Source organism: Equus quagga, chromosome 1 (genome assembly GCF_021613505.1).
Source record: "Equus quagga isolate Etosha38 chromosome 1, UCLA_HA_Equagga_1.0, whole genome shotgun sequence".
NCBI lineage: Eukaryota > Metazoa > Chordata > Mammalia > Perissodactyla > Equidae > Equus > Equus quagga.
Window position 1 is genome coordinate 70,580,182 of NC_060267.1, and position 21,199 is coordinate 70,601,380.

Genomic DNA, 21,199 nt, shown 5'->3' on the forward strand with positions numbered 1-21,199 from the left:
AACAAAGGTCATTAGACTTTGGAATCTGGCAAGCAGAGTCGGATGGTATGTCTTCTGTGTGTGGAAGGACGACTCCCAAGAAGCCAAGGCATTCTGGAGGTCCCCCCATGCCACCCCCAAATCCTGCTGTAGAACAGGGTCTGGTTCAGGATCGTCCTGCAATAACTAGCGCTCTGCTGGGACTCAGGAACGAGCATATCAATCATGGGATAAAAGAACCTTCGGAGATCTTGGTGAATGACATCGAGGAGGAGAAAGGTGCAGCTTTTCGGAAAGAAATGAAAACAGTTCATTCTTTGCTGGGAGGAGAAGAGCCTAAGAGGAGCCCAGGCTGCTCTTCTACTGTTCATTTCTGATTGTCAGCCTAGCAGAATCCCAGAGAAGCCATGTTGTGCACGGAGGAGAAGCTCTGAGCTAAAATGGCTGCTCCTAAAGCTCAGAGGACTAGGGCAGCTTAGTGAGTCTTAGAGCTTCAGTGACGCAGAAGCTCATATCTCTTGAAAGTGTGATAAACACATTCAGCAGAGCTGTGGCTTGTTTGGCTGAGATGAAAGGACTAAGCTGGGGGGATGGGGAGTGCACACTGGATGATCTGCTTTTTTCTGTGAAGTGTTCTAAATGCAGGAGTCGTCTGCACCATGGAAAAATTTGTTTTCAGGTCTAATGGACTGTGCGAAAGGAGAAGTGGGGTGGGGCCTCAGTGACTGCTGTAATTTGATCCAGAGCTGATAGCATGCTCTTCCACACAATTTGGGTTGGTGCTTAGACATAAAAGCTTGTGTATCTGGAATATTGAGACTTAGTTAGCTGAAAAGACTCTGGTGCACAGTTCAATGTTTATTGAAAAAGGATAAATTGCCGGGTGAAAGAAGAGGAGGTAAATATCTGCGTCTCACTCTGCAAGCTCAGCCTGTCCAGAGCTGAACTTGCCAGAAGTTATTTTAGCAGGCTATCAGCAGGAGCATTCTTTCATGGAAAATCTTCCTGCAATGGCTCCTTTCACTACGTTGACTTATGCCTCGACATTGTTCCTCCTGCAGAAACAATTTATCTTTTACAAGAAAAGTATAGAAAGTTGCTTTACAATTAAAGTAGAGAAAGATTCAACTACAGCTTTGGTTCTTGGACATCCAGTTCTAGATTCCAATGACTCAGCAGAGTTTGTGGTGAGCTCAATGAAGTAACTCACTCATTAAGATAATAACTGGGGATCTCAACTCAGGATAGATATTCAGATAGGAAGAAGTGTGCCTTCTAATACATTTTTAACTGCTTAATGGTGGAACTCTCCATGGAGTTCATGTGAAGATAGCTTTATATTTCAACCACATAGTAACTCGCAGAATGGAGATAGCTGGGTGAGTTTTGCTTTAAAAATACAGGTTCACAGCTTTTCGTGTCCACGTATACACTTCATGTTTGTAAAGGAGAGAAGTGGGAAAAAATTAAGTCATGACTTAGAAGCCCGTCTTCGAATCTGCACATTTCTGTTTACTTAATGTAAGTTTATGTACTTAGGTGCAACTTTAAGCTAGAAACTGGACCGTCATCTAAAGTCAGTTGTTTGAGAATCTCGTGAGAAATATTTTATGACCTAATTAGATTGGAGAAGCTGTTAGGTTATAATTGGTAGGCAGTAAAACGCAAATCACCATTTAGCTCATGAAAAAAAAAAACCCTAACTAAACTGTTGGGGGCAAGCAGGAAAGCGGTGTACCCCAGTTAAGATATTGGAATTATAAAAAGTGCAATAAAAGCTCGCTCTCCTGCCACTCTAAGATTTAATATTGTTTCACCATTTGGTGATAAAACATCAACGTTATAATATTAAATGGCTAATGAAGATTGACATTTGTCCTTTCTCCTATAGAGACATCCTCTTTACTTCTGAGAAGTTTCTGGTTCAAAAAGAAAATGGAATCAAAGTCAATATTAACTTAACCAAGAAATTTGAATTCAGCCAAGAAATTCAGAAACTACTAAAACTTTTGAAGTATTAAGGGTTTCCTTGACAAATGGCATTTGAAGATATATTTATATCAAGCCAGAAAAAGTTTATCTGGTTTTTTTTTCCCTTCTTTGAAGTTACGAAGTCAAGGGCATCATTCCTATGTCTGACTGCCTCTCTTTGACCAGTGTTCCAACTGGCAGGGTTCAGTAAGAGGAATCTGCTGATATTGGAATTTTCTCCATTAATGGACTTGGAGCCCCATCAGCTTGGGGTAGGCAATGAGCGCATTCCTCAAGATGTTTTGTTCTGACTTCTGCCACAGGTCCCTAATGTGAGAGGGTAGACCCAGATCATGGAGGTGCTTCAGTGTGATGGCTGTGACTTCAGAGCCCCATCTTATGAAGATCTCAAGGCGCACATTCAGGATGTCCACACGGCATTTCTGCAGCCAACTGATGTTGCTGAAGACAATGCTAATGAGCCACGATCGGGGTCCATGAATGCCAGTAATCAGACAGAGGTGGAATTTTCTTCTATAAAGGATGAATTTGCGATTGCAGAGGATTTATCAGGTAAGTCGGTACTAAATTTGGCATCTCTGATATATTTCACTGCTCTCACATCTATTCTTAGCCTATAGCCATGGTTCTTGAAGTACATGGCTTCTACAGAATTTCTTGCTCTTTGTGAGCCATTTTTGTGGTTTGGGTGTCGTGTTTGTCTTGTTGAGTATCCGAGGTCATTGCCCTCTCGGCTTCCTTATGTCCCCCAGCTTTCTTTTAATTTGGAGAACAAGACAATGTCTTGGAAAGTTCTAGAATGAATATTGCAGTTTGTAAAACTTGTGTTTTATAGCTACGTGGCGTGTTTGTGGAGATGAGGAGAGTATTGTACCTAAAGCTGTACACTTCATCTTCTTCCGTGAGAAGCAATATGTGTGTGTTTGTTGATGCTTCGTTAATACTCTTCAGGGCTTCATCTTGAGCTGCTAGGCCTTTTGAATGTGGTGTTTATTAATGGAGAAAAATTGATTTGCATGATTGAATTCCTTAATTCTCTTCTGCTTTGCTTTTTTCTTCCCACTTACCTTGTGCTTTCCCTTTAGGTCAAAATGCAGCTGCGTTGGGGACTGGAAGTTACTATGGCCACAGTCCAGGATATTACAGTCAGCATATTGCCCCTAATCCCAAACCAACAAACAAGTTTTTTCAATGCAAGTTCTGCGTACGCTACTTCAGGTCGAAAAACCTCCTCATTGAACACACTAGGAAGGTCCACGGAGCTCAAGCCGAAGGGAGTTCGGCAGGACCCCCTGTTCCAGGATCCTTAAATTATAATATCATGATGCACGAGGGTTTTGGAAAGGTCTTCTCTTGCCAGTTTTGCACATACAAGTCACCGAGGAGGGCAAGAATAATTAAGCATCAGAAGATGTATCACAAGAACAATTTGAAGGAGACCACTGCTCCCCCCCCTACCCCTGCTCCGCTGCCCGACCCCGTCATCCCACCCGTGTCCCTGCAGGACCCCTGCAAGGAACTGCCAGCAGAGGTCGTGGAGCGCAGCATCTTAGAATCCATGGTGAAGCCTTTGACCAAGTCTCGAGGCAACTTTTGCTGTGAGTGGTGCAGCTACCAGACCCCCCGCCGAGAACGCTGGTGTGACCACATGATGAAGAAACACCGCAGTATGGTCAAGATCCTTTCCAGTCTCAGACAGCAACAAGAAGGGACTAATCTACCTGATGTGCAGAACAAGAGCGCCCCCAGCCCCACTTCCAACTCCACTTACCTGTCCATGAATGCTGCAAGCCGGGAGATCCCCAACACGAACGTCTCCAACTTCCGGGGCTCCATCAGTAACTCCATCATGAGACCCAATTCTTCTTCAGCTTCCAAGTTTTCGCCCATGTCTTACCCTCCGATGAAGCCGAAGTCACCTCACAATTCTGGCCTCGTTAACTTGGCAGAGAGATCCCGTTATGGAATGGCTGACATGACCAATTCTTCTGCCGACCTGGAAACGAACAGTATGCTGAATGACTCTAGTTCTGATGAAGAGTTAAATGAAATAGACAGTGAGAATGGTTTAAATGCTATGGATCACCAGACAGCAGGCATGTCTGCAGAGCAGCTGATGGGCTCAGATGGCAACAAATTATTGGAGACCAAGGGGATTCCATTTAGAAGATTCATGAATCGGTTCCAGTGCCCCTTTTGTCCTTTCCTCACCATGCATCGGCGTAGCATCTCCCGTCACATAGAAAACATCCACTTATCTGGAAAGACAGCTGTCTACAAATGTGACGAATGTCCGTTTACTTGCAAGAGCTCCTTAAAACTCGGGGCTCACAAACAGTGTCACACGGGTACAACGTCAGATTGGGATGCTGTGAATTCCCAGAGTGAAAGCATTTCTTCCTCACTGAATGAAGGTGTAGTGTCTTACGAGAGCTCAAGCATCAATGGCAGGAAGTCAGGAGTCTTGCTGGATCCCTTGCAGCAGCAACAGCCACCGCCACCACCGCCACCACCACCACCGCCGCCTCCGTCCCAGCCGCAGCCACCGCAGCTACAGCCACCACATCAGGTGCCACCCCAGCCCCAGCCGCCAGCAACACAGCAGCCACAGCCACCCGTGCAAGCCCCGCCCCTGCACCCATACAAATGCACCATGTGTAATTACTCCACCACGACTTTGAAAGGGCTAAGAGTCCATCAGCAGCACAAACACTCGTTTTGCGACAACTTGCCAAAATTCGAGGGGCAGCCCTCAAGCCTACCATTGGAAAGTGAGACCGACAGCCACCCCTCTTCCAGCAACACTGTGAAGAAAAGTCAGACCTCAATTCTTGGGTTGTCCTCCAAGAATAATTTTGTAGCTAAGGCCTCTAGGAAGCTCGCGAATGACTTTCCTCTCGACTTATCGCCCGTGAAGAAGAGAACTAGGATCGACGAGATTGCGAGTAACCTGCAAAGCAAAATTAACCAAACCAAACAGCAGGAAGATGCGGTGATCAATGTCGAGGATGACGAAGAGGAAGAGGAAGACAATGAAGTGGAGATAGAGGTGGAGCTGGACAGGGAGGAAGAGCCGACGGAGCCAGTCATGGAGGTGCCCACTTCCTTTGCAGCCCAACAGATTTGGGCACGAGATGCCAGCGAGTCCCAGAAGGAGCCCAACTTCAGAAGTGTCACCCACGATTACAACGCCACCAACGGGGCTGAGATTGAGCTCACCCTTTCTGAAGATGAAGAGGATTATTACGGCTCCACGACCAACATGAAAGATCACCAAGTTTCCAGTACCGCTCTCCTGAACACCCAGACTCCTATTTACGGAACTGAGCACAATAGTGAAAATACAGACTTTAGTGACTCTGGAAGGCTATACTATTGCAAACACTGTGACTTTAACAACAAATCGGCCCGGAGTGTCAGCACCCACTACCAACGAATGCACCCGTACATTAAATTCAGCTTTAGGTACATCTTGGACCCCAACGATCACAGCGCAGTGTATAGGTGTCTGGAATGCTACATCGATTACACCAACTTTGAGGATCTGCAGCAGCATTACGGGGAACACCACCCAGAAGCCATGAATGTACTCAACTTTGACCATTCGGACCTGATCTACCGGTGTCGGTTTTGTTCCTACACCAGCCCGAACGTTAGAAGCCTGATGCCACATTACCAAAGAATGCATCCCACCGTTAAGATTAACAACGCGATGATATTTTCAAGCTATGTCGTGGAGCAGCAGGAAGGACTGAATACGGAATCCCAGACACTGAGGGAGATTCTGAATTCGGCTCCCAAGAACATGGCGACTTCCACTCCCGTGGCTCGTGGTGGCGGTATGCCAGCGACGTTTAATAAAAACACTCCTTCCAAGACCTTTACTCCAGAATGTGAAAACCAGAAGGACCCCTCGGTTAACACCGTTGTCGTTTATGACTGTGACGTTTGCTCATTCGCAAGCCCCAATATGCATTCTGTCCTGGTTCATTATCAGAAGAAACACCCAGAAGAAAAGGCTTCCTACTTTAGGATCCAGAAAACCATGCGAATGGTGTCTGTGGACAGGGGCTCTGCCCTTTCTCAGTTATCATTTGAGGTGGGTGCTCCAATGTCTCCCAAAATGTCCAACATGGGTTCCCCACCCCCCCCACAACCCCCGCCACCAGACCTCAGTACTGAGCTTTACTACTGCAAACACTGTTCCTACAGCAATCGGTCAGTTGTGGGAGTGCTTGTCCACTACCAGAAAAGGCACCCAGAAATAAAGGTCACTGCCAAATATATCAGACAGGCTCCTCCCACAGCTGCAATGATGAGAGGGGCCGAGGGGCCCCAAGGCTCCCCCCGGCCACCTGCCCCCATGCCACAGCTGACCCGCAGCAGCTCCGAGAGAGATGGCCCTCCTCTGGAGAATGAGATGTTTTTTTGCCAGCACTGTGATTACGGGAACCGAACGGTCAAAGGTGTCCTCATTCATTATCAGAAGAAGCACCGGGACTTCAAAGCCAACGCAGATGTGATCCGGCAGCACACGGCCACCATCCGAAGCCTCTGTGACCGTAACCAGAAGAAGCCTGCCAGTTGCGTGCTTGTCCCCCCCTCTAATATGGAGCGGGACAAGACCAAACTCCGAGCGCTCAAGTGTAGGCAGTGTTCGTATACCTCCCCCTACTTCTATGCACTGAGGAAGCATATCAAGAAAGACCACCCTGCCCTGAAGGCCACGGTCACGTCCATCATGCGATGGGCGTTTCTAGATGGCTTGATAGAAGCTGGCTACCACTGCGAGTGGTGCATCTATTCCCACGTGGAGCCCAGTGGTTTGCTCCTACATTACCAAAGGAGGCATCCAGAACATTACGTTGACTACACTTACATGGCCACCAAACTCTGGGCTGGGCCAGACCCCTCCCCTCCCTCTCTCGCCATGCCAGCTGAAGCCAAAACATACAGATGCAGAGACTGTGTTTTTGAAGCCGTCTCCATCTGGGACATCACCAATCACTACCAAGCGTTCCACCCGTGGGCCATGAATGGTGATGAGTCGGTGCTGCTGGATATCATCAAGGAGAAAGATGCTATTGAGAATCCCCTCCCTCTTGCTGAAGAGTTGGTGGGCCCTTTGAATTGTGAGAACAGTATGCCCACGCCACTCCCCGAGCAGGAAGCTGAATGCCCAGAGGATGCAAGACTTTCCCCAGAGAAAAGCATCCAGCTAGCTTCCGCCAACCCCGCCATATCCTCCACCCCGTACCAGTGCACGGTGTGCCAGTCTGAGTATAATAACCTGCATGGCCTTCTCACCCACTATGGGAAGAAGCACCCAGGCATGAAAGTGAAGGCTGCTGACTTCGCCCAGGACATCGACATCAACCCAGGCGCCGTCTACAAGTGTAGGCATTGCCCGTATATCAACACCCGCATCCACGGCGTCCTGACCCACTACCAGAAGCGACACCCGTCCATCAAGGTGACCGCCGAGGACTTTGTGCATGACGTGGAGCAATCTGCCGACATAGCCCAGAATGACGTGGAGGAGACGAGCAGGATCTTCAAGCAAGGGTATGGCGCCTACCGCTGCAAACTGTGTCCGTACACGCATGGCACTTTGGAGAAACTCAAAATCCACTATGAGAAGTATCACAATCAGCCTGAATTTGATGTCTTTTCCCCGTCACCCCCGAAGCTGCCGGTCTCCCTCGAGCCCGAGATAACCACTGAAGTGAGCCCCTCCCAAGTCTCCATCACCGAGGAGGAGGTGGGAGAGGAGCCCCTGTCCACTTCTCACTTCTCTACCTCGCACCTGGTCTCCCACACTGTGTTCCGGTGCCAGCTCTGTAAGTACTTCTGCTCCACGAGGAAGGGGATCGCCAGGCACTACCGCATCAAGCACAACAACGTCCGAGCCCAGCCAGAGGGCAAGAACAACCTCTTCAAGTGTGCCCTGTGTGCCTACACCAACCCCATCCGCAAAGGGCTGGCGGCCCACTACCAGAAGCGCCACGATATTGATGCGTATTACACCCACTGCCTGGCAGCCTCCAGGACCATCAGCGACAAGCCCAACAAGGTGATCATCCCGTCACCCCCCAAGGACGACTCCCCGCAGCTCAGCGAGGAACTCCGGCGGGCAGTGGAGAAGAAAAAGTGCTCCCTGTGCTCCTTCCAGTCCTTCAGCAAGAAGGGCATCGTGTCCCATTACATGAAGCGCCACCCGGGGGTGTTCCCAAAGAAGCAGCACGCCAGCAAGCTGGGGGGCTACTTCACCGCCGTCTACGCCGACGAGCACGAGAAGCCGATGCTGATGGAAGAGGAGGAGAGAGGCAGCTTCGAGAAAGCCGAGGTGGAGGGAAGCGAAGCTCAGGAAATCGAGTGGCTCCCGTTCCGCTGCATCAAATGCTTCAAGCTGTCCTTCAGCACGGCGGAGCTGCTGTGCATGCATTACACTGACCACCACAGTCGGGACCTGAAGAGGGACTTCATCATCCTGGGCAGCGGCCCCCGCTTGCAGAACTCCGCCTACCAGTGTAAGCACTGCGATAGCAAACTGCAGAGCACCGCCGAGCTGACCTCACACTTGAACATTCACAATGAGGAATTCCAGAAGCGTGCCAAACGTCAGGAGAGGAGGAAACAGCTTTTGAGCAAGCAGAAATATGCAGATGGTGCTTTTGCAGATTTCAAACAAGAGAGGGTAAGGATATGTTTTGATTTCCCTTCCCCCAGGAGGCCTCTCATCACTGATGCCCACATGCACTTCTTCGTTGCCAGCCAAACTGCTACGGGCTTCCTAGTGACTTAGCTTGCCAGAGAGCTCAATAAGTCAATTACACATTTCGAGCTTGATTATCCCCCATTCTGTGCTCACCCTTCTCCACGGTCCTGTTCCCCTCCCGCTCGCTCCTCCCAAGGCTCCCCAGGGGAGGGTTGGGGCGGTTTCTCTGTATTTCCTTCTGCCAAGTAGCCTTGTCTGAGACCTAGTTACACGACAACGCTCGCTCTTTCCTAAGGCAGCTGTGGGCCGTCTCTTGGTATCATTAGCGCTTCTCAGCCATGTCTTGGTCTGCAGTGTCTGCTACAGGAACCTTACATCTCAAGGAGTAGATGTTTTTTGGGTCAAGAAGTTCGCTAATGGCGTAGCTATGCAACGTTTCACCTGCGTAGTTGAAATTGGTTTGCAAGCCAGATACCTTGGTGGCAGTGACGATTGAGGCTTCTGCACAGAAATCTTCTCTCCTCACAAGTTGTAACGTATTTGGGTTCCAGAGACTTTGCCTAGTAGGCAGCGTGCCACGACTCTGACGAATTCATTATGTAAAAACACTCACATAGATCTCCCTTGGTTTTTAACCTGCTAATCTGCTTTAAAATAAAATCTGCTAGTAAGCCACAAGAATAAATGCCGGCCATTGAGGGAGGGCTCGGAGTACTGATGGCTACCACTGTATTTTACCAGCCTTTTGGTCACTTAGAAGAGGTGCCAAAGATCAAGGAGAGGAAGGTGGTGGGCTACAAGTGTAAGTTCTGTGTGGAAGTGCACCCGACGCTCCGAGCCATCTGTAATCACCTCCGGAAACACGTCCAGTACGGCAGTGTCCCAGCCGTGTCAGCCGCCGTGAAGGTGAGAACCGGGAGGGTCGGGATGAGCGTTCTTGTGCGTGAGCAATTCGCATCACTTAGTAACCCTGTTGCTCAAAGCAGCTCAGGTAGGGCCTCCCAGAAGGTGGGCATTCCTGACTTGTGCTCGGATTGGTCTGGCGTGTTTTGATTTCTTTGCAGGTTGGACCTTCCTCACCTTTCGTGTTTCGACCTGGTCGCGTTTCGATCTGGTTCCCTTCCACGCGGATAGTTTGGTGGAAACGGAAGATCCGGGCCTCTCGGTACAGGAGGCTTTGGGTCGCCCTGCTGTTCTGCGTTTAGTGCCATTAGGTGTTGCCCGTGCCCTTAAGAGGGATCAAGTGGGTTCTGTTCCCATGTCTTCTGCTGCTCCTCCCGCTGCGATCTCTGACTGTTCCCACTTGGCTGTTGGTGCGCAGAGCCCAGGAGAATCTCTTTTACTTCTTCTCCTGGGTCCTTTGAGGAGCATAAGAAACATTAAAACTAGAGGCCTTCAAGTCCCAATTGGCCCTGAGAGCCCATTGACCTGATTTGTCTCCTCTATCCGCTCTCCCCATGTGTTGCTGACCAGTGCCTTCCCTCTTGCCCCCACCTTCATTAGACCACCTATTTTGCACATCATAATCCTAATAGCAGCCCCTGTTTCAATAACCCAGCCGCCATCCCTGCCTGCCAGGATATTGCTAAGCACTTGCTTTTGAGCAGAGACGTTAGTTCAGGGCTCTGTTCTTTCTCTCTGGATCCGTGAATATATTTTTGTCATCTGCTCTTCTTGATCTTGCGTCCTGTTTTGCCCGTGTGGCGCAGACGTAAAGCTTCTGCTTTTTGTCCGCAAAGACTGAAAGCTTCCTGCTGTGGGCAGAGTGGTGTCACCCAGGGGCAGTGGTGGTCAGCTTCCTCCACGCCTCTGTGCTGGGTCCCAGGCTTGCACCCTGGAATCTCTCGAGGGAAACCAAGCGACTCTTCCTGTTTAATCAGTAATCCAAGGAGCCACCTCGAAACACGAGTGGCTTAAAACCAGGCTGCTCCTTAGTTGTTTGAATTAATTATAGAGCAACCTCCAGTCAAGGAGGGAAGTCACTGTCTGTGGGATGGGGATGAGCGTGGGTGGCAGAGAGCAGCATCTTTGACTTTCCTTCATTTCCCAAAGATAGCCCAAGGCTCCTAAAGGCCCAAACCACTCTGCTTTTTGCTCTTCCTTCCTTCCTTTCTTTTCTCTGAGCCATAACTGTGATCCTACTTTATGTCAGTTTAGGGGATCACAATGTGAATTTTCTCTTTGACATGGGAGATAACTGAGTGAACTGTTTTCAAAGTGGGAGAGCCCCTCTCGCCCATTTCCCACGCAGTAGCAGCCTATGTTGCGATACGTTGCTCTAAAATCACCACCACTGCGCCAAGAAGGGTTTGCCCTCCCTGTAGGGGGAGCTGGAGAGGCAGGGGAGGAAGCTTTAACAGGAAATGCTGATGAGTTTGGGAGAATGAAGGGAGAGGAGGAAAGCTGGGGGCCATGATGATGGATATTTATTTTGTTGGTGGGGCATGTGTGTGTGTGTGGTTCTCTTAGCAGGAGGCTGAAGACCCTTCCCACTTGTTCCTGGATGGATTGGAAGCAGCCAAAGATGCCAGTGGTGCCCTGGTGGACCGGGTGGATGGTGAACACTGCTTGCTTGATGGAATGTTGGAGGATGAAACCCGGCCGGGGGGATACCATTGTAGTCAATGTGACAGAGTCCTGATGTCCATGCAGGGGCTGCGTTCTCATGAGAGGAGCCATCTGGCCCTGGCCATGTTTACCCGCGAGGACAAGTACAGCTGCCAGTATTGCTCCTTTGTTTCTGCTTTCAGGCACAAGTAAGTGCTATTGAGTGGTTGCAAATGGTCATTGGGAGGAGAAGTAATAGTGGAAGGCAGCTACGCTAGAGCAGGAGAAGCTTGGAGGAGTCAGAAGGCCCCGCTTGTGGTTCACACCTGCTGTTGAGTTGACTATGTTACCTTGAGCCTCAGTCACCTCATCTGTCAAATGGGGCTAAGAAGTGGAGGTTCTTTGGTTTACATTACATGTGGCAAATACAGGCATTTTTTAAATGACAATTTTGGAAGTATTGCCATCATTTACACAAGGAAAGACCAGAGGGTAGAGGAGTTTACTGGTGCATCTGTCAGACATTCATCTGGAACCTAATCATCTAATGATCATTTGAGGAAGTCAAGTTCCATTTGGGAAATTGAGTGGCTAAGGAGGTAAAAACAGGACTATTAACCCATGTGACCAAAGACTCTTTGCTTGATATTTTGAAAGACCCGGAAAGGTGAAGAAGTTTGTGGATGCCAGAGAGGTGCTTGAAGTACAGGGTGGTTGAGGAGGGGGAGCTTCCTGTTGCCCATCACAGCTTTGAAATTGTAGATTTGGCGTCTTGTGTAATGTTCTTCGGGGTGATGGGAAGAGAGATGGTTCTGAGAAGAAACAGCCTTTGTTGCCTTTCTCCTTAGCTGAATACATTCTTCTGTCTTGGATGAAGGTGACTGATTGTAAGACTGACGTGCTGTTTATTTTTATGATAATTGAAAGTAAATGAGGGGCTGTTTGCTTCTTAAAAACGATAATGTGCTAGTTAGTGGCTGTTGAAAGGCAGGAGGAGGCAGTGCTTCTCCAGAGGTGAGGATGGGTTAGAAACTCTTTATTATTATGCAGGACCTAATGGCGAATCTTTGTCATCAGATCCATGCACTGATCCATGTACATAAAACTTATATAGTTCTTGTCAATTCGATGAGTATTTATTGGACAGCATCTAAGATACTTTCTGACACAAAGTAGAACCTCATTAAATCATTGTGAATGAATAAATATGCCCCATGCTAGGCACTGTGCTGGAATCCGCTTTAGGGAATATAAAGATGAATAAGATGTGGTCAGTGGTCTAAGGAGACTTAAGGACTAGTTGGGTTATAAGTAAAGCAAGCACACAAAGGGTTCTGCAATATAAGGCCCATGTCTTTAAAATCTGTAAGGCATAAATCAATACAATCAATGCTATGAAGTTTCAAAGGAAGGAAACATTACATCCACTCTGGAAGAGTCCAGAAGGTTTCATCGAGTAGGGAGCATTTGAATTAAGTATTAAAGGTGGCAGAAAGGACATGAATAGTTTGGGAAGGACATACAATGTGGAGGAAAAGGTGAGAGAGCAGGAGGCTGAGGAAGAGAGCTTGAGACTCATGGGGGCCTAGGTGGTGATCCAGATTGACCAATCTTTAAGTGATTTGCAGAGGAATAGTGGAAGATGAAGTCTGTGTACTTGAGTAGAGACCATATTGGAGTCTCTGAATGTGGAATTAGTGCTCTGTGTTTTCCATTACTGGTGGAAGGAAGACTCTGAAATGAGTAAAGTCATCATAGTTGCCAACATTTATTGAGCCTCATTATGTGGCAGGCACTGTGCCAAGTGCCTTCAAGTATTATCTATTTTATTTTCAAAACAGTGGTATGAGGTAGGGTCCCATTATTATCACCACTATATGGATAAGAAAAGTGAGGCCTAGAGAGGTTATGTAACTGGCCCAAGGCCACACAGCTTCTAGGTAGTAGCTGGGATCTGATCCCAGGCAGTCAGACTCCTTAGCTTGTGCTCTTGAGTTGAAAAAAAGATGGGGGAGACCAATTAGGAGGCAGTGATAGTAGCTGACCCAAGAAGTTGGGATGGAACTTTGGGAATGGTTGAGGGAACTGAGGTCATCATGACTTGGAAAAATTGACTTAATGTAGGGGATGGGGGCAGAGTATAAATGACCCGTAGATTTGCAATCTAGTTGACTGCAAGACTGGTAGTGCCCTTTACAAAACAAGGAAATGAAGAAGAGAGTTTATTTTGGGAAAAAAAATCCCAATGGGTTTGTTTAGGGCTGGTTGAGTTTAAGAGAGAGAGCTAAAGGACATCCAGAGGGAGAGGTCGGAGGCAATTGAAAGTCCTGCTTTGGAGCTCAGGAGAACATTATATGTTTGACTTGTAAGCAGTACTGGTCCCAGATGAGTCATTTAGAATGGAATCTAGTTCTCTGGGGTAAGGAAACGAATTAGAAATTCTTCCTACACCTTGTTAGCAGATTTATTATTTTTTAGACTAGTAATTATTATGAAATACTGGTAGTTAATTATAATTACATGATTTCCTTATAAGTTGCTTCTGGAAGACTGATAGACAACAGACGTGGTTGTGTTTATCAGAAAGGATGACTAGCCTTTGGATCACGTGACTTCCTTTAAGCACACCTGCACTGGGCCTTCATATTTACAAAGACGTTGGAAACAGACAGCCCATTGCAAGGAGTTCAGCCACTTTGAAACCCACCTTCCCCACTCAAGTCTTTACAATGAAAGTGGAGTTGAGATTTAAAAAGAAAGTCAGCCCTTTTTAAACATAAAATTTCTCTAATTCTCATTCTTTTTTTAAGTTAAATGAGTGTTTGATAGGCACTTCTCACTGAGTTGGCAGAAAGCTTGAATTCATCCATATTTTACCTTTTCTTTTTGGATGCCCTGTTCCAATGCTCAGTGCATCTAGAGAAGGGAAAACAAGTCTACCATGACCTGTTCCCACTGCTGTATCTGTCACTCCAAAAAGACTCTTGATCTCTTCCTTCCTTTAGTTTCCCCTTCTTTTAGAGTAGCTACAACAACTCTTGCCAATTTTAAATTTTTTTTGGTAAGCTCCGTCATTGGAAAGTAACAAAATGACTTTCAGCAGCTTAGAAATGAGATTCCTGGAAAAGGGCAATGAGAAAATGTTGTATGCAGTTTTTAATCGTGTCCCTTTCCGTTTTTTTCCTCTACATCAAGTTTGGATCGCCATATGCAAACCCACCACGGACACCATAAACCGTTCCGATGCAAACTCTGCTCCTTCAAGTCCTCCTATAACAGCCGGCTGAAGACACATATACTCAAAGCTCATGCTGGTGAGTTGGGATTCGTGACGCACAAGTTCTCTGAGTTTGAAATCTAATGGTCTTTATTGAGGGAAATTTTCAAAGTCTCTTGCCCCACACGTGAGAATAAGTTTTTCTGGAGATGGTGATGTGTTCAGTTTTATCTTAATCTAATGAAGAAAATTTAAGGAATTGCTCAAAGCCAAAATAATACAAAGCCAATGTCACCCGTGTTGAAGTTGATTCACGCTACTAACAAGTAGCTACTAACAGATTCATGCTCCTAGCATGTTCTTGCTAGAGAAATTTCAATTTAGAGAAATTTCAACATGTTTAAAAACATGTTGTTTTTTAGAGAAATTTCTAAATTACCTAGCCTTTCTAATGGAATGCAGAGAATTGTTACATCCACTAAAGATAATTCCCAACTAAATTTATAATCTTGAGGAACTTCAAAGGGATAAAGAGGACTCAAGACATGAAGTTTCTCATGAGATGCCCTTGGATATATTTCCATACACCAGATAAGAGATGCCTTTGTGTCATGAGTGTCCAGGAGCTATGCTAGTCTCTATGTCTCTATCATTCCATCGTGTTGTGCCCAGCTCATAAACATCTCCCACCTACCAGACCCTGTACTAAGCATGTTACATTCATCATCTCATTTAATCCTCATGACAATCCTAAAGGGTAGATGTTGTTGTCACCCTGAGTGTCAGATGAGGTTACAAGACTTAGAATTAAGTGACCCCCCTCAAGGCCATATAACCCATTCACTAAGAATTTGATTCCAGAACAAACACCTACATCTTTGGCGTTGACAGGGTTCTCTCCCTTTTCTGCTCTTTTCTACTTTGCATATGATAGAGGATGCCCACAGGTAACTAATCAGAACACTTCCAAGAGAGGAAAGAGGCATAGTGTAGGAAAGGCAGTGGGGAGGGGTCCAGGAGCCTCTCTGTGATGTTCTCTGTCCCTCTCAGAAGCAGCCTGTGGTCCTCTCAGAGGTTTTGACAACCTTTGGGGAACTCACATCAAACACAAAGAGAAACTGGGGAAACGAAGGCCTCAGAATACCTAGCTATATTATCAGAGATTCTTCTAGAAATCAAATCTCCTCCTTGGATTTCCTCAGCTAAGGTATTTAGAATTCTAGTTGAGTTTTAGTTTTAAAATTTTCAGTCAGCTAGGATTCTTCTGTCTTGTTTATTAGCTTCTCTTGTGTGGTTATAAAAACTGCCCAGAACCTGAGTCCTTCACTTTGCCATCTCTTGCTCCTCTGTGGAAATATGACCATACCTCTTTGCTGGTTCCTGGGTGTTGGGTCCTGTTGAACTGGCTTAATGGAGTGAAAATACCACAGTCTTGTAGATGCCCTACGCCCCTCTGGAGGTGGGGGATGGGACTGGAGATTAGCTATAGGGTCTTTCCTCTATCTGTTAGTATTTTTATATCTCCCAGAAAATTCTACTAAAGTCCATGGAGGAAGAGCCTCTGGGGTTCAAACCACTCTTTTCTTTTCTTTATAACGTTGTGAAATTTCAGTCATACAATATTATTTGTCAGTCACCATGTAAATGTGCCCCTTTACCCCTTTTGTTCACCCCCCAACCCCCTTCTCTGGTAACTGCTAAACTGTTCTCTTTTTGCGTGCGTTTGTTTATCTTCCACATATGAGTGAAGTCGTGCGGTGTTTGTCTTTCTCTGTCTGGCTTATTTCACTGAACATAATAGCCTCAAGGTCCATCCATGTTGTTGCAAATGGGACGATTTTGTCTTTTTTTATGGCTGAGTAGTATCCCATTGTATATATATATACCACATCGTCTTTATCCAATCATCAGTTGATGGGCACTAGGATTGCTTCCACTTCTTAGCTGTTGTGAATAATGCTGTAGTGAACATAGGGGTGACTAAGTCTCTTTGAATTGCTGATTTCAAGTTCTTTGGATAAATCCCCAGTAGTGGGATACCTGGCTCATGTGGTATTTCTATTTTTAATTTTTTGAGAAATCTCTGTACTGTCTTCCATAGTGGCTGTGGCAGTTTGCATTCCCACCAGCGGTGTATGAGGCTTTTCTTTTTCTCCACATCCTCTCCAACATTTGTTATTTTTGTCTTGGTGATTATAGGCATTTTAACAGGTATAAGGTGGTATCTTGGTGTAGTTTTGATTTGCATTTCCCTGATGATTAGTAATGTTGAACATCTTTTCATGTGCCTATTGGCCATCTGTATATCTTCTTTGGAAAAATGTCTGTTCATATCCCCTGCCCGTTTTTTGGTCGGTTGTTTGTTTCTTTGTTGTTGAGTTGTGTGAGTTCTTTCTACATTTTGGAGATTGATCCCTTGTCAGATATATGATGTGCAAATATTTTCTCCCAGTTGGTGGGTTGTCTTTTTGTTTTGTTCATAGTTTCCTTTGCCTTGAAGGAGCTCTTTAGTCTGATAAGTCCCACTTGTTTATTTTTTCTTCCTTTTCCCCTGCCCGAGTAGACATGGCATTCGAAAAGATCCTTCTAAGACCGATGTTAAAGAGTGTACTGCCTCTATTTTCTTCTAGGAGTTTTATGGTTTCAGGTCTTACCTTCAAGTCTTTGATCCATTTTGAGTTAGTTTTTGTGTATAGCAAAAGATAATGGTCTACTTTCATTCTTTAGCATATGGCTGTCCATTTTGCCAACACCATTTATTGAAGAGACTTTCCTTTCTCCATTGTATGTTCTTAGCTCCTTTTTGAAAGGTTAGTTGTCTGTAGATGTGTGGTTTTATTTCTGGGCTTTCAGTTTTGTTCCATTGATCTGTGTGTCTGTTTTTGTACCAGTACCACGCCGTTTTGATTACTCTAGACTTGTAGTATAGTTTGAAGTCAGGGATTGTGCTCCCTCCAGGTTTGTTCTTGTTTTTCAGGATTGCTTTAGCTATTTGGGATCTTTTGTTGCCTAATATGAATTTTAGGATTCTTCGTTCTATTTCTGTGAAGAATGTTGTTGGGATTCTGATTGGGATTGCATGGAATCTGTAGATTGCTTTAGGTAGTATGGACATTTTAACTATATTTACTCTTCCAATCTATGTGCATGGAATATCTTTCCACTTATTTTTGTCATCATTGATTTCTTTCCATAATGTCTTATAGTTTTCATTGTATGGGTCTTTCATCTCCTTGGTTAAATTTAGTCCTAGATATTTTATTCTTTTTGTTGCAATTGTAAATGAGATTGTATTCTTGAGTTCTCTTTCCGTTAGTTCATTATTAGAGTATAGAAATGCAACTGATTTTTGTAAGTTGATTTTGTACCCTGCAACTTTGCTGAAGTTGTTCATTACTTCTAATAGTTTTCTGATGGATTCTTTAGGGTTTTCTATATATAGAATCGTGTCATCTGCAAACAGTGAGAGTGTCACTTATTCATTGCCTATTTGGATACCTTTTATTTCTTTTTCTTGCCTAATTGCTCTGGCCAAAACCTCCAGTACTATGTTGAGTAATAGTCAAACTACTCTCTTCTAACTTGTGTGCATTGTAAATTATTCAGCTGGAATACCATCCCAGTGAGTTTTTCCCATCGGCCTCAGCCTTGTCGAAAGCATTTCACCAGTGGAAATTGGATAAATGATTTGGCCTGTGGGAAGGACTTTAAGAGAGAGCCAGAGGCTGCTCGCTGACTCCAGGGCACTGATCTGAAATGTACGTCCTTGGAGCTGACCAAGCAGAATGGCCTTCTTGTAGTCACTGGTTGGCCAAAAGGAAACATTCGGAAGAAATAATGGGAACACTATAATTGAGTTCTCTACACACCTTGGAACCTTGGTGTCCATGACATCACCCTTAGATGATGAGAGTGGCTTGGCTTGGAGAAGGCCAGTACATTTTCCGAAGGACTCTTGACTCATCTTGTCTGCTCTAGGTAGATTATTTTACTTTATTTTAAAGAATAAAAAGTAGAGTGGACTAACCAAATAATGGGGATTTGAATTCTCTCAGGTTGTCTTACTTACAACCACCCAGCAAAGTTCACAGAGGCAGGCTTGCATTAAAAATTTGAAAAGTGAAATAAGGAAAGCAGTAGTATTACATATAATAATAATAATAAATATATGCAATATATACTATGTAATAATACGTCATGTATATTTATATATTTGTTATGTTAGTAAATATCATTGTTCGTGGCCCAGCATTATCCTGTAACTCCTGAGTAATGGTTGTGGGGACAAACTGACTGGTGTTCCTATTTGGGTTCTGTGACTTGTTTGAACTTCTCTTCTGCCTTGGGCTATAGCAAGTTGCGTCACTCAAGGCTTCCCCGGAAATGCGAGCTCTGGGAATCTTCAGTGCTGAAAAGGAGGCTTAAGGCAGAACTTGGGATGCTGAGTTCACTGATCATGCGAAATCATTTAGTAATTTTCAGCGTGACAGAAAAGTAACCGTCCGAGCTGGGTAAAAGCAAAGGCAGAGGTTTTCCTTCTCATTCCTGCTTCGTTAGTATTAACCTGTAGATGCCATCTCTGTCGCAGTTCATTTTCACTGGTCCCCAAAATTTTCATTACTAAGGATCCTTTCTCATTCCTCTACTTCCTTCTCTGGTTTTTAAATTTCACCTTAAAAATAAATTTCAGGGGCTGACCCAGGGCATAGTGGTTAAGTTTGCACACTGCTTTGGCTGCCCAGGGTTCGCTGGTTCAGATCCTGGGCACAGACATACACACCGTTTGTCAGCCCACGCTGTGGCAGCATCCCACTTACAAAATGGAGGAAGATTAGCACAGATGTTAGCTCAGTGTCAATCTTCCTCACCAAAATAAATTAATTAACTAAAAAAATAACGTTCATTAGAAGAAAAATTGGAAATGAAAGAAGAAACTAGTCATCCATAATCTTATTATCTAAAGACCACTGTTGTTAACATTTGATATTTCCTTTTCAACCATTTCCTCTATAATTATTTCTAACAATGTGATTATAATTTAATCTAAAATATATTATATCTTTCTATTTATTTTTCTGAGTATCGGTATTTTATTTTTCATAGTTTTCTGTATTATTACAAACGTTTCAAGAATTTATTTTAATGAGTGGTAGTTCATTAAGAAGATCTGCCCACATTTACTTAATCATTTCCCTGTGATTGGAAATTTATGTTCTTTCATACATTTTTCAGGCATAAATAATGTGTATTTCTAAGTAAAGCTTTCAATGTATTAAAGAATATTTCCTTAATATAAACTCTCAGAAGTGGAATTATTGAGTTGCAGACATGAGCATTCTAAGCCTATTGTTATAAAAGGCAAAACTGCCTTCTGAATTGACCATCCTAATGTGTGTCTGTCCAACAACATAGCATGCCATTTTATACCCTTGCTTCTTAAAATGCAATTAATTTAAAAGCTGACTTAGGACAAAGGTAAATCGTACTCTAACTTAATTTGGTCATAGTGATCCATGCTGTATTTCAGTGGTATAAAAATAATTAAAAGAAAGATACTTACTTTTACTTAAATGCCCTGTTTATTGAAGAATATTGGAGATATACACACACACACACACATTCACACATAAACATATTTATACGTATATAACTCTCTCAGTTAAAGAAATGACTTATTTTTACCCTTTTCTGCACTATTGATTAGTTGGGGAGATGGAATTTTATGCTGAAGTGTTTGAACTGGTCCAGAAAAACCCAAAACATGCAGGATGTGTGGAATCGAGGAGGTGTGTAGTCAGCAAGGAAGCAAAGAATGAGAATAGCACAATAGAGTATGCACCGAGTGCCTTTGTGCTTGAAAAGCCACTAATAGATCCTTGGAATAAGAATTAAGAATATTATTTTCTGTGGATGATAAAAAGGCGACCTTGAATGAAAACCAACATGGTCATTTCCAGTAGAGAGAGGCAGGAAGGGGCATTGGGAAACCTTTCCAAAGGGGGTATCATGCACATTTGGTTTCACTCCCTGTTGGAGAATCAACCCATCGCCTCATCCAAGTAAGTAGAGCATGAAATGAAAAGGGACAAGGTCGGTTGATTATGGAGCTCGGCAGAGAGTTTCAATCCCGAAGGAGCGTGTGGTTGTGGGAATGGGCGGGCAGTTGGCCTGTGAGGATTCTCAGACCATGAAGCTGGAGAAGCACTTCTCTAGAGCGAACTGACCATGTTATTTTGTTTCCCATCCCCCCCCCCCATCCCTTCTTCCTCCTTTTCTGTCCCTTACCGCCATCTCCTTCCAGGTGAACATGCCTACAAGTGTTCTTGGTGCTCCTTTTCCACCATGACAATCAGCCAGTTGAAGGAACACTCCCTCAAGGTCCACGGAAAAGCCCTGACCCTCCCCAGGCCACGAATTGTCAGTCTCCTCTCCTCACACGCCCACCACTCCTCTCAAAAAGCTGCCCCGGCTGAAGAAGTAGAAGACTCCAATGGTAAAAATGGGTGTCCGAGCCGGAATTGACCACTTAAGGTTGAGGTGGGCTGGGATTAATTGCCAGTCATTCTTTCTAGAGGAAGGAAAGTCTTACAGGAAAACATGACAGTTCAAGTGAAGGAAGAAACGTGAAAAGGTTGAAAGCGTATAGAAATTGGACTGGGAAGGTGAGGCGAACTCAGTTGAGCATCTGTCTGGTGCCATGGCAAAAATGTCCGTCTATACTGTGTGAGCCTTGCTTGTGGAAAGAG

The 21,199-nt window shown here is 45.0% G+C and overlaps 1 protein-coding gene across 15 annotated transcripts in view; it reads left to right on the forward strand.

The window, feature by feature from the left end:
* The window catches only part of ZNF462 (zinc finger protein 462), a 140,066-nt gene that overhangs the window by 55,422 nt on the left and 63,445 nt on the right, over nucleotides 1–21,199 (forward strand). For 12 of the 15 annotated variants that reach the window (XR_006885111.1, XR_006885110.1, XR_006885109.1 and 9 more), the window contains 6 exons: nucleotides 2,274–2,523; nucleotides 3,057–8,668; nucleotides 9,431–9,595; nucleotides 11,159–11,445; nucleotides 14,432–14,550; nucleotides 20,755–20,946. Coding sequence is in view for 10 of the 15 variants with exons in the window: in XM_046638528.1 (XP_046494484.1) it covers nucleotides 2,304–2,523; nucleotides 3,057–8,668; nucleotides 9,431–9,595; nucleotides 11,159–11,445; nucleotides 14,432–14,550; nucleotides 20,755–20,946 (6,595 nt within the window). In the remaining 5 variants the exon portion in view is untranslated. Of the gene's footprint in view, nucleotides 1–2,273; nucleotides 2,524–3,056; nucleotides 8,669–9,430; nucleotides 9,596–9,753; nucleotides 9,855–11,158; nucleotides 11,446–14,431; nucleotides 14,551–20,754; nucleotides 20,947–21,199 lie in introns of those variants that run through there. The other 3 variants (XR_006885112.1, XM_046638557.1, XM_046638566.1) reach the window with 3 other exon arrangements.